Source organism: Typopeltis vanoorti, chromosome 20 (genome assembly GCF_054136105.1).
Source record: "Typopeltis vanoorti isolate ZY-2024b chromosome 20, IOZ_Tvanoo_1.0, whole genome shotgun sequence".
Taxonomy (NCBI): Eukaryota; Metazoa; Arthropoda; class Arachnida; order Uropygi; family Thelyphonidae; genus Typopeltis; species Typopeltis vanoorti.
Window position 1 is genome coordinate 5,461,441 of NC_143568.1, and position 17,966 is coordinate 5,479,406.

At 35.3% G+C, this 17,966-nt stretch overlaps 1 protein-coding gene across 1 annotated transcript in view; it reads left to right on the forward strand.

Annotated features, from left to right (window-relative positions):
* The first annotated feature begins 355 nt into the window (after nt 1-355).
* LOC150095206 (uncharacterized) overlaps nt 356-17,966 on the forward strand; it is a 62,316-nt gene continuing 44,705 nt past the window's right edge. The window contains exon 1 of the mRNA XM_090410076.1: nt 356-532. Coding sequence (XP_090266202.1) covers nt 526-532 — 7 coding nt within the window. The 5' untranslated portion in view covers nt 356-525. The remainder of the gene's footprint in view (nt 533-17,966) is intronic.

Consider the following 17,966-nt stretch of genomic DNA (forward strand, 5'->3'; position numbering starts at 1 on the left):
GCGAGACGCTGAGGAATGGCACTTGTAGCTCGGCTGCCATGATGGGAGATTTTTCTTTCTGACAACTGGTTTTTGTCGGCGGTCCCCCGAGGGGGATGACAACCCGCTAACAATTAGCGAAAGTTTCCTACCGACCTCCTCTTCCCTTCCACGTCCAAGTCAGCGCTAAGCATTTACTGTGATCTGCGATGAAGTCTCATTACTGCCAACGGGTAACTACCTCTTCCCCGACTTTTTTAACTCTAACAGCTGCCATATCTTTACTCCTGCCGTCGGAGGTAGTTTCCTAAACCTCTTTCCTACCAGAGCATCTTTGGAAACTCCCGAAACATTTCTACGTTGCGAAGGAAACGAGATCATCAAAGAAAGCTGGCAATCGTTGTGTGTTGTCAGTTCGCAGCCGACGATCAACTGTTCTAGCTTCCCAAGCTGGCCGGAAGGACAGGACGTTCGCCACGTGCTCAGCTGTCACGACACGGTTCGTGTGGCGTTCGAGCACTGGCGCCCCCAAGCCAGGTGGAGTTCATGACAGGTATGTTGATTTAAGTGATACAAAGAGTGTCGCTTGTTAGGTAGTCGTATGGGTCATTTACAGCGAACCTGTTCTTTTTACTTTTTGCTTGCTTCCCGATAGCTCGGGGTCACATGTAAAAGATGAAAGACGACAGGTAGTAACTGTTGCCTGATGTACAAAGATTTTATCTTGAATGATCGTACTCACAATACACACATTCATAATTCTACTACTCAAACGTCCAAAATGGTTTTAGCATGATTGTAATTATTATTATTTTTAATTAATGGAGATGAATTTTTCGAATTTGAAAGTTTGAAAATTTAAAGGTAAAAGAGTTCGTTCTAAAATTACTGGGAAGGCTGAATTTCAGAATGCATGACCTCGATGAAGAAATGAGGGGGGGGGGGGCGGTGGTATAATTCTACATTCTCGTATCACAATAAATCGAAATGAAACAAAAATATTTCTTAGAAAATTCTATCAATTTCGTTAAATTCAAAATTTTGAAAATTTTCGCTGTGATGAGAAATACAGAAGATTCAGCATATTCTAAAAATTACAAAAAAATTTTTAAAATATTAATAAAACTTCTAAATACAAAGATACTTCGGTTATTAATTTGTCTAATGATTTCAAAATATATTATTTTAGGATTTCAAAAACGGTAGTATGCTGCTGCTCAAAAAATAATTAAAAAATAAATCTGTAAATATAAAGGAAAGCTTTTTTTTTTATATTTATGTATTTTTTAAAAAAAAAAAAACTCTAACATGATATAGAGGGGGAGAAAGACAGAGAGAGAGAGAGAGAGAGAGAGAGAGAGAGAGAGAGAGGTTAAAAGTTCTGTAACACCTTATGAAACAGGGAATTTCCAAATGTTAGACAAATTGTGACTTCAAATTCATTTCGTCTCACTTCTGAGATAGCTTCGAATAGAAATTAGACAATTTATTTTTAATAAATGATATATAACAGGTAACCCTCGTATAACGCGGATGTTAGGTTCCAGAGAAATGCACGTTATATAAATCGCGTTATGCGAGACTCGGATCGCATAGAAAAAGTAGGGTTAGGTTCCGAAATCGTTTTTTTTTTTTTTTAATTATATAAACAACAATGACATATCCAACCAAAATATATTTTTATTTAATTCGGGTAATTCATATAAGTTAAGAAAACATAAACTATGAAACAAATACAGAGCATAAACTTATAAAATTACAAGTTGGACGTAAACTTCATTGCCCATAATGCACAAATGTTTTAGGCAAAATAAGATGAAGTGCATATTTTAATCGTCATCACTCTCTTCAAACCTAACATTTCGTAGATGTTCTTCAAGTGGCCGGAGGTCGTCATCACTTGAAATCTCTTGGACATCATTTGTATAATTCTCACTGTATACTTCGGCTGGTTTAGTTATCAAGAAGTCATTAATTGAGAAGACCTTGCTTGCCACTCTGCTGCATTTTTTTATTAAGTTCATAATACGGAGCTAAACAAATATCCAATTGTCTCGTGAATTTTCCGGAGTGCTCCATTGAGGGATCATTACCCATAAAATAACTTTCTTGCCAAGTCCAATCCTTCTGCTAATTTCTTTAAACTGAATAGATGACGTCGAACCATTTGGTTCGACGTCATCTATTAACTGTACCAGTTCCTCCTCATTTAAATCCATTTCCCCATCAATTAATTCACTAATTTCGTTTTCAACCACATCGCAAAAGCGCTCTAAGTGGCCATTGCTATAAAAATAAATTTTTTACACAAAAAAATTATTATTATTTTTTGTGTAACTCATCAGAAAATAAAGTGCTCAGCTTGAGATGAACACACTTCTGATTTTTAATGCGCTATCCTGGCAGAAAACGAAGACAATTTTCAACAATAAACACTTTATACGGTAAAAATTGACGTACATGCTTGCTAAAGTGTATTTCCCCAAATATAAATTCGCTACTTATAACTACATGCGCGATACGTGTAGAAGCAAATTTAACGAAGATAAAATCTGATTTTTAAGTCGCGCGGTGAAAAATATATGAAAAGATAGAGGATTACTACAATTTGTAGACAGTGTTATATCGAAACGCGTTGTATAAGTACCGCGTTATACGAGGGTTACCTGTATATGTGTCTTTTCATTTGTTTAATTTATCTGTAGAAATTTGTCATGTTTTGCTGGTCCGGCTCTACTGGTTAATTCAACATCGACAGCTTTCCGTATCGGCCATAATTTTTTTATCTTTGCACAAATAAGAGTCTGTTTATTGCAAATGAATGCATATTGAGTTTATAGGAACAGAAGTTACTTAATAAATTAATTCTTGTTTTATTCTGTGTAGGTATATAGATTATTATAACGATAAAATATATATGTCAAAAGAAAGCAGAAACAGTTCGAAGTGAAATTTGCTATTATTAATAAAAGATAAAAACTTCGACGAACAGTAATGAAAGTGAAACCCAGCTGACGTCATTCACCTTGACTACACAATAAGCGTTCACAAACTGTCTGGGAAGCCACTGGCGCATGCTTAGGTGACAGCTTTCCAGTAAAATCCATGCGATGGATTTTCATTGTATTCTGCTTATTTGCTGCGAAGATTTTGATTCGTTCAGAAACCTCTGAGCTGTATGTTGAGAGGTTTACGCATATTTAACGCCTAACGCAGCCTAATACTACAAGAGTTGCAGGGATACAGCAAAATAAATAAATAAATAAAATTAATATAGATATAGAGTAATAGGGAAAGGAGGAGAAAATTATAATTTAAAAATTTTTTTTTTAAAAAACATTGAATTAATCAAGATTTCTAAATAAAATATTACGTGTGAAGTATTATTATTGTTTTAAAATTTTAGTCTGTGGATTATCTAGCTCACGAAGTAGCTGTCTTAAGTCTAACAGTATCCTATTGCTGCTTCAAGAATTGCAATATGCAATTATCTGGAATCGAAGGTGTCCAGTGAATCTGATGACCAAGAAGACCTTCAAATGCAATCAAAGTTGACACTGTTTAAACAAAATCTACGGTTGAGAGCTTCCCATTTTGCACACGTTAGAGAAGCTGACACATTCGTTTGATCACAGAAACAAAAATCAAAAAGGAATATGCATCCACAATCACAGTCACTTTTGTGACTGTGATTGTGGAATTTGAGTACGAGCAGATTCTTAGCAGAAAAATAAAGGACATAATGTTAACAGTGCGTGGAAGAAGATGGTTTGGTAGTAAATAAGTAAAAAAAAAAAAAAAAAAGTTGACCATGAAGCAACAGTCGTAAAGATGCAGCCATTGACATCATCAGGTAAAAAGAGATCAGCAGAACCTGTGTGTGTGTGTGTGTGTGTGTGTGTGTGTGTGTGTGTGTGTGTGTGTGTGTGTGTGTGTGTGTGTGTGTGTGTGTGTGTGTGTGTGTGTGTGTGTGTGTGTGTGTGATTTATACATTTAAATTGAAAAGATTTTTTTTTTCACAACATTCGACATTCACTGGAAGAAGAATAATAACCGGTAGGTCACAATTTAAAATGATAATAAAATTTTGATACATAACATCATGAACATCATGATATATAACATCTTCGTATCTCGATTCAGAAGTTTCCATAATATTTGCTCGTAGCCGTACGCATGTGCTGTATGCAATGGACAAATGAATTTAAAGGTGGGAGTGGCGTACAAAATGTATTGTGTATGCCGCACCTAAAAATATATAAATAAACTCCATTTTCGAGATTAGACTGTTATCCAACGTTTGATATCTGTTTAGACTTATTTAACTTATACTGTTCGTCACATCACTACTTCAAACACTAGCAATCAGTTGACCTTTGTTTCTATTACCACATTCTTAGAATGGATTGCACTTCGTAGTCAAAGAAGATAATGTTAGCTTTCAGTATATGCGAATCCTATCACAATATTTTGTAGACGCGATATTATTTCTGAAACAAAATAAGCATGCCGTTTTATATTGACAGTATTCTGCGTTGGTAGGTCACTTTAATAAGGTCGTCTTTCGGACGGCTATCGCGATAAATAATAATGAATATACTTAAAGTAAAGAGCCAATAGGCTTCAGTTCGGCGATGAAACATTATTTAAATGAAAGGGATATTAAATCCCACATTATTTCGAAGCTGAATAAGAAACTCAAAGATAGGAATCAAAGCCGAATAGAGCAAACTACAAAAGTTTCGGAGGATTGCAGCGTAAGCTAAAGCACATTGGCTCTTTATTTTAAGTAATCAACTCGTATAGCAAAGTCTATACAAGTTCTCTTCGCTATAGCCTTAGTATCACCTGAGTCTACTTACTCACTGATGAGACCTCAATAAAGGTCGAAACTGGTCTGCGTAGTGACCTCCCACCATAATGTATAATATCATACATCTCCTAGGAGACGTGTTTTACATTATGGAAAATACTAAGAATAGTGATCAGAGATTTATCCACCTTTGCCACGAGTTGTCCTAGTTTGTACTACTTGCTTTAGCTTACGCTAGTAGTCGCCGATACTTTTATAGTTTGCTATATTCGGCATGAAACTCTTTGATTCCTATCTTTGAGTTTCTTATTCGGTTTTGAAACAATGTGGGATTCAATATCCCCTTCATTTAAATAATAATGAATATATTTTGAACTTTTCAAGATGATATTAAATAAAGAGCTTCCTGGATTCAACAGAAACTTATCTCGAAAAATAATTTTCTGGAAATTTGAAATTATCGACATAAAATAATTAGATTATCTGTTCAGAAACTTCAATGATATATTTTTTGACTTGCTGAGATCAAACCAGCGAAAATTATATACAATGCTTAAGAATAGTAATTCTATTTTAATATTACATTATATTGCTTAATTTATAAATGAATTTTTTAAATTAATAACATGATATTGTTACTATTCTGTTTTATATTTTATTTATTTTCTGAGTTAACACGAATAGACAGTATAGTGCACAAAAGGATTTGTGTGACAGACGATATTCTACTACGAAACTATCAACAGCAATCTGAGCAAAAGCTGCATATCTTGTAATAGTGTTCACGGAACTATGTCTGCAAATCAAAAACTTACAAGTTCAGTTACAGCTACTGAACTGGATGATTTTTTAATATGCTTTATTTCTCTGTATTCCATAGGAATACAGAGAAGTTTCTTTTCAATTAAGAAACCCGTTTTTTAATCTGGAAATCAACAAAATGAACAGTGCAATGCATACGAATACATACATACAAATAAAAAGTAGGTAGGTTCAGTAAATAAAACCGATCTGAATTTTTTTATTGAAGACTTAAGTTTGTCAAAATCCTATCAAAAGTTTTAGCATTTGCAAAGTTAAAATTCACATGAGAAAAAACTGGTTTCCTGTATTTCGTGATTGATGAAGGTATAGAACAAAAACAAATACATTGTCTCTAAGATGAAAAGCCAAACGGCTATATCACGAAATACATTGTCTCTTCCTTAAGACTCAAAAGCTGTATTATTACACATTGGAAATATCCTAAGCGTGTTTCTTCAAAATTATATTAAAAGCGCCTTTCTTCCCCCCCCCCCCCCAGATATACACACACCCATAACACTCTAACAGTCTCTATTAAAACTATGCTATCTCGCGTGTATGGGATTGATCTCCTCTCCTGTTCCTTTCTCGTATTAGACTAAATGGCCTGTGTCACGGCCAAGTAACATGACTTTTTTAAAACTTTCTATATATATATATATATATATATATATATATATAGAAAGTTTTTTACCTTGGGTATAATATATGTTAAAGATACCAAGTTATTTTAAACCTAGTTTTTACTCCATTTCCCAAGTAAGCAAACAGACGAACAAGTCAAGTTTGCGCCTGCAAATGTTGCAAGTCTAACTGATCCGTAAAGTAGTGCAAGTCCAGGCAACTTGTGGTAAAGTTAGAATAAGCTCTGATCACTATTCTTAATATTTACCCTTAATGCAAAGCCCATCTCCTTCAGGAGATGTATGATGCTATGCATTAAAGGCAAGGGGCCACTACCCAGACTGGTTTCGATCTTTATTGAGGTCAAAGGCGGCTCGTGGCTTGAAATCGTGAGGGTGCTGCAACTTTCGAAATATACATACACACTGTAAGTACAGTGTAGACGTGTTTGGATAAAATATCAAAATTATGGTAAAAATTTTAAAAAAAAAATTAAATCTGAAAAAATATTGTTTATTATCGATAAAATTATTCAGTTTGGTATAATTCAAAATTACTTAAAAATAAAATCTATTATCATAACCCCAATAATGTTCTAAAATAAAAACTATAAGAAATGTTATGTCTTTAATTGTAATGTCCAAATATTTAAAGAGACGGAGTAAACACGATAAGCACTACGAACACTCTACTACTGGAGCAAACTGCATATAAACAACAGTGCAACTGCGCGACGGACAATGTCGCATTTCGCTAATAGCTCGCATCTCACTATGACGTGCATATGCTTGCGCGCGTAGCAATATGGCACTGTGGTAAACACAATGCTGCTAGCGCCCTCCTAAGTGCTACAAGATGGATTTTTATTATTTTTTTATGCAAAATAAGAGAACTGTGTGGATTGTTGATGATAAAATTAAACATTACAAGCAAATATAAATAAATTAATAAATATATTTATGTATCGACAAAAATTGGGGGTGCTGCAGTTCCGTAGTGCCTATGCACGAACCGCCCCTGTGTGTGTGTGTGTGTGTGTGTGTGTGTGTGTGTGTGTGTGTGTGTGTGTGTGTGTGTGTGTGTGTGTGCGTGTGTGCGTGCGTGCGTGCGTGTGTGCACACACGCATATATATATATATGATTCAGAAATAGTGACTCGATTCATGTTCATCTGAATACGAGTGCCGAATATCAAACATAATCATCAATTGGCTTATAATTGAAAGACCATTTCAGCTTCCAAGTGAATAAAAGATTATCAAAGATTTATAGTTTCTTTATTCCCAAGTGAAATCCAATCCTTAAGCATTTTGCAAAGTGGAAAATGTTTCTTGTAAACGGAATAATAATCAAGTGGTGTTTACAACAAGAAAAACCATCGAAAATACATTTTAGGTTGCGCGCTCTCACATTTTGTATATTATCAGCGCAACATTTGCTTGTTACAGTTATAAAGTCCCGAGAGGTTGTGCTGAAAACAGTGTTACTGTTTATAGCAGGAATATGGTTTATGAAATGATTTTTTGTGTGTTGATAAAGGAAACTTTACGACCACTAGTTAATTATAAAAATAATTAGGGGTTTTATTAGTCGTTTATAAAAAAAATATACAGAAACACATGCAAGGGAGAAATGGCTTCTTCAGGATGAATTTGCATAACGATGGCAAGTGAATTACAAATTATCTTAAAAGTGAAAGGACCCGACTGTGATAGTATTAGCAATCGAAGCACGAGGAGCCAGTGAAATGCGACGTATTGGCACTATTTGGAATTGATTAGCTGAAAAGTTGATGTCAGGTATGTTAAGCGACCCAAATAGTGATTTCAAATATAATCAAGGATAAGTCCTTGGTTTTTGGTGAAAGAACCATGTGAATGAATGACGGCGATGAATTCTTTAATCCTGTAAGAACGTTTTCTTCCAGATATGGCATAGAGATTTTGTCATAATTGATATCATGTGCGTTGGACAGTGAAGAGATGAGGAACGAGTGTGAATGGGTTTTCCGTAAACGTACAAAGAGAAACTGTGGTCAGACGTTTTCGAGATTAGGACATCAAGAAATTATGGTAATCTGCATTTATTCACAATTCCAAGTGAACTGAATTTTGGGTTGGAACGAGTTGAGAAAAATTAAAAAAGTGAACGATTTAAACGTCATGATTCCAAACAGTAAAGATGTCGTAAATCTATCCCACCAGCAGGTTTTGGATTGGTTAACGAAAGAAACATTTTTTCAAGATTTTCGAAATGGATGTGCGAGAAAGGGATACGCAATGCTCCATGGCGAGGCCAAAAAAGTTGTTCATAGAGATGATCATTCCTTTAAAGGAATTAGACTGAAAGCATGGCTTGAAAAAGTCTTGAGACATCTAGTGAAAAGTGCTCCTCAATAAGGCTCAAAACTTCATCTACAGCATCTTGTGTAAAGAGGTACTATATCCAGGTTCAAGGATGCTCGACGAGGAAACAAAGATATATACACAGTTTCTGGATAAAATGCGCTGCGAACTTGATGCAGGAATTCGAGTGAAAATCTGCAAGATGTTTGGACAGAAAAAAAAAGTAAGTGGGCAGACTTTTGCCGTCAATTGTGGTTCTCAAGGTCCTGCTGAGAAATAAAAAAAGCAACAAATCCACGAGAATGGCATCTCTTTCCTGTATCATCCTCAAAATTATTTAATCCACTCCCCTCACCTGCTTCACTAGCTTCTTCAGCTTCTATATCTTCTCAGTTTGTATTTCACTGCAATTCTGGGCTGTCTTTTTTATGTGAGTACCACTCACCACTCAAGGCTGTATACCCATTATCCACCACTACTGTTAAGTTAAGGGTTAGGTAATCCAGAAACCCTGCTTTACAGACCAAACATCGAACTTTGTCAACAACCTTCGGTTGTCTCCCAATAAGTAATGAAATTCATTTACCACCAAGAGATTTTCACAATCATTCACGTATACAATGGGAATTGGATCTACGACTTAATTGCTGAAGTGCCCCACTCGTCAAAGTAGGAAGGTCTTGGAGGTGGCATTTTCTCTACTTCTTCTTATTTCTGTTTATAACTGACAATTTAGGAAACCTAATTTTTAGAAAAAAAAAAAAAAAGGTCTGCAAATACTGATTTTTCCTCGAATGATTCCTAATTTAACCAAATCCTTATAAATGAGTTATACCGTGAAAGGCCCAAGAAGCGATTAGAAAGTGAATTAATGCTGTTCAGTATTATTTTACATATTTTGAATCATTTTGCCTAATAAAATGATAATTGTCCATATTTCTTAATATACAAAAATTAACTGAAATGGGCCAAAACTGAACAACCCGATATTTAGTAATGATTTCTAATTCTAGTTTCCTAATGATGGTTCTTATTCTCTTCGTTAATCCCTCTCGTTTGACAAATGTTGTAGTACTCAAACATTCCAAGCTTCAAGCTCACTCGCAATGTAGGAGTTAAATGCTTCTTCTTCTTCTTTGAGTGCCATCTCCTATCGGAGATCAGTGACCACCTTGGCAAATTTTGAACGATCCTCAGCTACTCTGAACAGTCGCTCAGAGCTCATACCAATCCACTGTCTGATGTCTGCCAGTCAAGATTTTCTTCGCCTTCCTTGTCCTCTTCTTCCATTTATCTTCCCCTTTATAATCTATTGAAGTATCTTATATTTTTCATTACGAAGTAGGTGACCCAGATATGCAGTTTTCCTTCTTTTTATGGTATCTAAACGTTCACGTGATTTCCCCATTTGTTCCAGTATTTCATGATTGGACATTTTTGCTGTCCATGGGATTTTTAACATTGGTTTGTATAACCACATCTCAAAGGCTTCAAGTCTTTTTATTGATGTTGTCTTCAAGGTCCAAGTTTCTGCACCGTACACAGTATAAACCATAGATAGCATTTAAGCATGCGTACTCTAAGCTCTAAGTTTAAGTTGCGGTTACACAGTGTTGATTTCATCAGGAGAAAATTTTTTCTTGCCATTTCAATTCTAACTTTGATTTCCATTTCTGGATTGCATTCTTCATTTAACCAGCATCTTTATTTTTTTTTTTCAACTTTGCCACTCTTTCTATTTGTTTCCCATTTAAAGAAAGTGCTGAATTAAGAATTGGTTTCTTGCTTATGACCATGAATTTAGTTTTGGTGATATTTATTTTTAATACCATTTTTTCACTCTCTTCGTTCACTAGTTCCAGAAGATTTTGAGGATCCTGAATATTGTTAGCCAGGAGAGCTGTGTCATCAGCATGTCGGATGTTAAAGATGATTTCACCATTTACATTAATCCCTTCCTCTCTTCCTTTTAAGATTTTTTTGAAATAGGGCTTCTGATTATATGTTAAAAAGAAGAGGTGACAGCACAGATCCTTGCCTTACTCCTCGTATGATGTTAATGGAGTCTGTAATAATGTCATCAACTTGAGCAGGTGCTTTTTGGTTCCAATATAAGTTTTCAATGATCCTGATGTCTTTACCATCTAATCCAATTCTTTTTAATAGTGCAATCATTTTAGCAATGTTAAATGGTTTAGTTAAATGCTAATACCGTGAAATCTTTCATTAATTGGAGTAAAAATAATTTTATTCCACTTTAATATAGCCGATGCCCAGTCGTGTCTTATTTTACAAATAATAATAATCACTCGGATTTCCTTCATCTTTGATAATACGCAGATTTCAGATTCAATCTGATACAAAATCAGATTTCTTTTCTTGGCTAACATTTCTCGACAGCATAATATCTGAGACTGAGAGACTTTCTTATCGCAAAAAACACGAAAACTTCAGCAATAAAAAAACATATAATATCTTCTTTCACTCGATATATTATTTATCTTCTGTAAAAATGCTGAATTTATACAAAGGCCAAGTTTTGCGCAAGTCGCGTCCCTAAAATTATTAATTATTTTTAGAAGAGGGGTATTCGGCTAATTCATAACCTTTCTCTAACAAATTTAGACAAATTTAATAAAAAATTCATTAATAATTGACTAACAGAGAGTCAAGTGAATTTTTTTAAAAATAAGTTTCAATTTGATCGAAATAGCATTTCTAATTCTTCCAATTTCCTCTTAATGTAAAAAAGCAGACTTAACATTCATACATAACCTAATTTCAAACCAATCGAACCATATTCTCTTTTGAAGCACTTTTCGTTGTTTCCAAATGATTAGTCCAGCTGTTCAAAAACAATGTCAACAAGTCTCGTCTCTAGCCTCTAATACCAACTCATGGCACTAATCTACCGCCTGTTCTACAGCATTTCTTGCGTGAGGTTCATATATAAAAATTATTTTTAAAAAATAATGCATCTTATTATCTTTTTTAAGTACGAATTTCTTAGCAAACGATTATTTTTATATTTCTGGGTAGGAAAATTTTCGATTTCATATTTCCTTCGGCCCACGAATCTCTCCTACGTTCAACTTTTAGAATTTTAATAAAACTTTACTTATTTATTTATTTGTTCATTTCCCGGAAATTAAAAACGTGGTTATGATGAATGAGATAACAGTATTTTGATATCCTGGTCAATGGCATTAAGTTCATGTTTTATTCAAAACAGAACACACTACTAAAAGTACTACTGTCCACATAGATTATCGTTCACACACAAGTATGGGCGCTATTAGACAGTAGATACTATTCAAAGATTAACTAAATAACAACAGAACAAAGTGCAGAATTGTCAAAAAAAAAAAAAAAAAAAAAACGGGAAGTTAAGTTCTTGTTTGAGTATATTTATCCAAGTATTTTATTGCAGCAATGTCCGCGCGGTTAGCCTAGCTGCTTTGCGCTTCGCAACCATATGCCTGGGGAAAGAGTGTCCTGGGTTCGATTCCCGTCGCCGACGTGAGGAGCTTAAGGATCTTCCTCAGCCATAGCCAAGTTAGCCGGGCGTGGACAGCAGGGTTTTCCCCCCCAGTTTTTCTGGGAGTTTTCATTCTGCAAGCAGGCAAACCGACCCCGTAAACACACACGGATCTACAGCTATAAATACTTAAGCCCCCCCATGAGGGGACTCCGTCCCCCCTATAGGGACGGGGGAGAAAAGGGAGGAAACTCCATATGAATAAATAAATAAACTGCAGCAATTGTTACCATCCTTGTTTTCTTGTGTTTCTGCCCTAACTGGACTTGAGTCCTTTTTCTTTTTTTTTTTTTGGCGCTGACCACTTTTACGCCTATTTTAAGTAGACATTTTATTTTCTATTCACTATCACAGTAAATTTCCTTCACGAATATTTCAATCAACTCATTTCGAATTGATATCCTGGACACTGATTTGATAAACTTGGCTATTGTACTCTCTCGATTTGCATCGCAATGATTATTTCTTTTTTAGATTCCTTATGGGAACATATACAGGAAGTGTATACAATTGAACAACAGCAAGCCGAAATCAAAAATGTTGTGAAAAAGCGCGAGATAGGGTTATAAACATTTTCAACAGACTTTCGCAAATGATATATTGAATGCACAGAAATCATAGACTGAAATGTTTTCATATAGCATATTAGCTTATATTAAAATAACGAAATGTGCTTGAAACCATCAAATGAATTTCGAACACATGGCTGGAAAGAGCTGATCGATGCGAGAGAAGAATTCACAGGATGGTGAAATTCAACAGATAACTGACTAGATGTTGCAAGTACCATTTTTATCCAGCACAAATAAGCAGTTAAGAAGGAAAGAACATTAGCACTAGACACCAGAACACTATAGAAAGGACGCATGTAGTGATTCTGTTACTTCATATGCATGGAAGGACGAATATGATGACAATAAACCACAACAATGCGAAGCCACAAATCCACCACACTTGTCACAACAACGCATCTGATTTTTACTGGGGGAGGGGGGGGGGGCTTTCTCCATTGATTCCACTGTTCTACATCATTCTGCTATTCCTCGAGAGAGTGGTAAGGTGGTATTACACTTTTTAAAATCGTATTCCATCTGCTCCCGCCGTTTGTAGCCCATTACGAGAAGACGCTCTGTTTCTCTCTAAAAATAAGAAATATGGACCGTGTCATGTACACTGCTTGGAAAGAAGTCAACGGAAAGCATAGTGTGAAGAACAAACAGCCATGGCGCCCACCTTAATAAGATGTAGGATCTCCTTTCGCTGCGATGACCAACGACGAATGGCAGTTTTGAACCATTCTTCCTGCAGGAGTGCAATGAGGTCCTGGACTGTTGTGGGACGGACGTCTCTTAATCTCATCCGATGCTCCAGTTCATTCCACAGATGTTCAATAGGGTTGAGATTAGGACTCTGTGGAGGCCAGTCAAGTGGGGTGAAGTTGATGCCAACAAACCACGTAGTTACAGCACAGCCTTATGAGACAGTGCACTGTTTTGCTAAAAGAGAAGTTCCGTAGAAACACCACAAACTAGGAACCACTGCATCCAGAATGTTCAGATACCTCTCGGTGTTCTTCGCACCAAAAACAGAGGTCCCTGGCCAAATCAGGAAAAACAGGACTATACCATCACACCGCCACCTCCGAATTTCATAGTTGGGATTACGCACTCTGCTAAGAGACGTTCACCGGGCATCCACCACACCCATAAGCGGCCATCTGCTTGGTAGAGGGTTTAGCGTGATTCGTAGCTCCATAACACAGCTTTTTAAGCTTCCACATCCCATTGTAATATGGAGCTTGCGTATGGCAGTTCCACCATGGAAACCCGTGTTGTGAGCCTCGATGCCCGGCAGTCCGCATTCAACGTGTCGGTCGACAAATGGCGGTTTTTTTCGTATTATCCTTCGTAGTGACGTTCGGCGAATGTGGTAAGTCGTTCACTGTGGGTAGCACTTGCAGCTGACTCCTTACGCTTTCATTTCAGTATGGAAGCATACTGATTATTGACCCGGGATGGCCCAATTTGTAGAACACATAGGCCTGCAACATGGCATCCTATCACAACGCCTTTTTCAAACTCCGTCAGTTCCTTTCTCACCACCATTTCCCCCGGACAGTTACACTAATCTGATGCTCCAGAATTCTACACTATTCTGGAGCATGAGATTCCTCCAATTTATAACGGCTACAAATACGTGACTCGTTACATGGGACGATGCACCTTGCCCATGGAGGTATCCGTTAATTTCTTTCCAAGTAGTGTACATCATTAAATTCAGAATCTTTTTTTTTTCAGAATTGCAGTAATAAAATTTTACATTAATTCCGTTTTTCATTTCTGTCACTCATGTATAGGAACGCAACAATCATCGAACAATACTGATACTCTCCAAATAACTTTATTAGTGAAACAGAAATTGCAACACCATTTACAATCCTATGTTGTCATCAGCTTTGTAATAAAATCAGTCTCTTAAATAACGATATTAAATTCACTGTTGGGTTTTTCATAAGTACAGAGAAATTGTAACACAGAGGGGTGGATATGCTCGAGGATAATGAAGCACAAATTACACCAAAGCACGTTGCATGGATGTTATATTCTCTTAGACTTCATATTTTCTTTCATATGTGCGAATGTTGCACCAAGAACGAACAACAATCGAAAAAAATAATATTAAGATATTTATTGAAATATTTTAGTAACATTTTATGGTTACTAAAATATTTTGGTTCTGTGATATAATCCCACTGCTGGAAAGTAATAAAAGGAAAAATGAATTCTTTACTTTATTAGTAAAGTAAAGAATAAAAATAAAAGTAAAGATAAAAAAAAAAAAAACTGGAGTTGAATAAAGGTAATACGTTCTTTGTAAACATTTTACTATTTTTGTTTTGTAGCAGTGCCTAACTTTCACCCTAATTGATTATACGATGATGAAGAAGGCTAGAGAAAGTCCAAATGTCAAATAACATACTACATGTTACGAACCAATGTTTTTAGCAGTCCAGTTAGAGAATCCAATATTTTGCGTGTTCTTCTTTCTTCGTATGACTGAGAAAGATGCTTCCTAACGTAATAAACTTTTTTTTTTCAAACCATAAGAAATGTCAAAGGCATATTCTTTTGATTCATTCCTTGGATTTATGTTCTTGAATCGACTGCATAAAAACTGCTACATCTTCTTTCAGAACTTCAAAGGAACAGTCCATCTTGTCAAGTTCCTTTAAATTTGAGTCAATTTGCTTGGTAATTCAGCACTTGTGATTATTACTAGCACGGTTTATAATTTATAACTCTCAGCACTGCACAGCAGCACAGTTGAATAACCCGCATTTTAATGAGTATATATTTAACAATAATATTTCGAGAATAAAGAATAATATCATTCGCTTGAAATGTGACAGACGTTTCACTCTCTTGTTAAAATCTCTGTCCAATAAACTGACGACATAAAAAGACGTGAGAACATGAAAATTACGCGTGTTTGTAAAAATAACGTTTTTACTGCTGAGTCGTAACAACTCAACTTTCAAGGAAATGTTCGAAAACACAATTCGGGATCAGTGCCTATTGGATCCCGAAAGCATTTTCCTGAATTGTTTTGAAAAGGAACCATCATCATCATACGTATCAAGGATTTAGGCCTAGCGTGGCCTGTTCCGGCCTTAGACGTCATCGTTGAATCGTTTAAGAGGACGTCCTGGTTTTCTTTTTCCTAATGGCTTGTACTTTAAGGTAATCTTTCTGTTTTCATTCTTTGAACGTGTTCCATCCATTTATGTTTATATTTTTTAATTTTTTCTATTACCGATTCCTGGTTTAATTCTTTCATAATTTCTTCCTTTCTTTTGTGATCAAATAGGGAATACTTTGCAGTTTTTCTCATAAACTTCATTTCTGCTGTTGTTAATCTTTGTTTGTCTTTCTGTTTTATTGCCCAGATTTCGCTTCCATACATTAAGACCGGTAGGGCTAATGTATTGTATACTTTTAGCCTGGTTTGTTTTTGAACGAGGTTTGGTTTAAATATAGAGTTAATTACACCTGTTATTTTTAAATATTTTGCAATTTTTACGTTTATATCTTTTTCATTTTCATAAGTGATCATACATCCTAGGTAGTTAAATGAATTCACCTGGATCTTGTCCTTTAAAGGCCATAGTTTGTGATGTTTTTGTTGATATTATCATACCATCATCTTTGGCTATCTCATTTAGATCTAAAATAGCTTTCTGTAAGTTATCTTCAGAATTTGTAATTATTATTTGGTCGTCGGCAAAGAGGAGAGTGTTTAAGTTCACAGTAGGAGAAAGTTTAATACCTTGATGGAAATTTTTACTCCATTTTGTTATTATTTCATTTAAGTAGATATTAAAAAGAGTTGCTGAGAGGGGACATCCCTGTCGGACCCCTTGGTTTATCTCTCTTGTATATGATAGCTCGTGGAAAAGGAACCACAATTCAACAAATACGACCGAATCTTCCTCCAGGTTATGAAATTTACTTTGACAATAACAAAATCTTTCGAATACATTCTCCACAAATATTTTGGACCGCAAACATTCCGATAAGAAATTTATTTATTATAAGATTTTTTTTGTACAAAACGGGGATCCACATCCACTCAAACATAACCGTCAATATGCTTCATTCGATAGCTTTAATATTTTTCTTAGTTGCTTACAAAAACGAAATAGCGAGTCAACTTTTATCAGTTCGCAAAGTAGATTACTGTGAGTTCCAACAATTCTCTCTCACCTTCTTCTTCTCATTGCATCTTTCAGATTAAAATATTTCATATATTTCGCTTAGGGGCCTGTTTCATGTCAGTTGGAGTTATGAGGTAACTTTTCCCCTTCCATTCTCATATTTATGCCACTGGCTATTATAAACTTGTTCATTTTTTATGAATTAGTTTAAAAATAAGGATTTTTATCTGCCTTAAATATTCAGAAAATGTGAAGCGTTTCTTATATCTGTCTTTTTTTTTTTTTAAATAAATAACAATTATTGCATAGTAGACCATAACTTTTTTTTTTCTCGTACAGCTGGTCAAGTTTGACTTTGCTTTGAGTGAAATTTATCATTTCACTCAACAATAATATACCGTTAAATTAATTATTATTCTATTCTGAGTGATATCCGGCTTCTTCCAAGTTTTTTCAACCCTTGCTAATTCTCTTCGGCTTCCAGTATTTTTTGGAGCTGACGATGTCTACATGCGCACGCGTGTGGATCACTACGGAGACGGAACGTCCTACTTGATACTCTAGGAAGTAGGTTAACGATGATCGCAGTAAGATGTGGTGCCGTGAATGCTAACAGATGGCATTAACAGATTAAGCAGTGGGGGATTACCCTAATAAAGCAATACAAGTTACCAGACACAAAGAGGGAAAATAATTACCTCAAGTTTAATGTAGACCACCCTCTTCTCACTCTATTGCGCCGTAATTAGCGTGTTTAAACTCTCGCCACTCTGAAGATTTCATTTATGCAGCCTGTTAAACCAGACGTACAAGTTGTCCTATTCACAGATAAATTGCCAAAGGCCTACGGATATATCTTGTCTGACAGACGACTCGTCTACTTTATAATGCTTTGCGACTTTGTAATTTGTTTGGCACTGCAACGTTTGAAACTAAATGAAAAAAAAAAAAAGTCTTGTCAAATTTTCGAACACTGAATTCTTTTCAAAATTAGCCATTTAAACTTAGATTACATATAATGTAATTATTATTTGCTATCTAAAACTAGGATCAACGTAAATTATTTCAGAAATTAAAGAAACGTAAAATATCTAACTATTTTTAATGAGAATCACAACCAGGAATAACCATACGACTACAAAGGTGCGG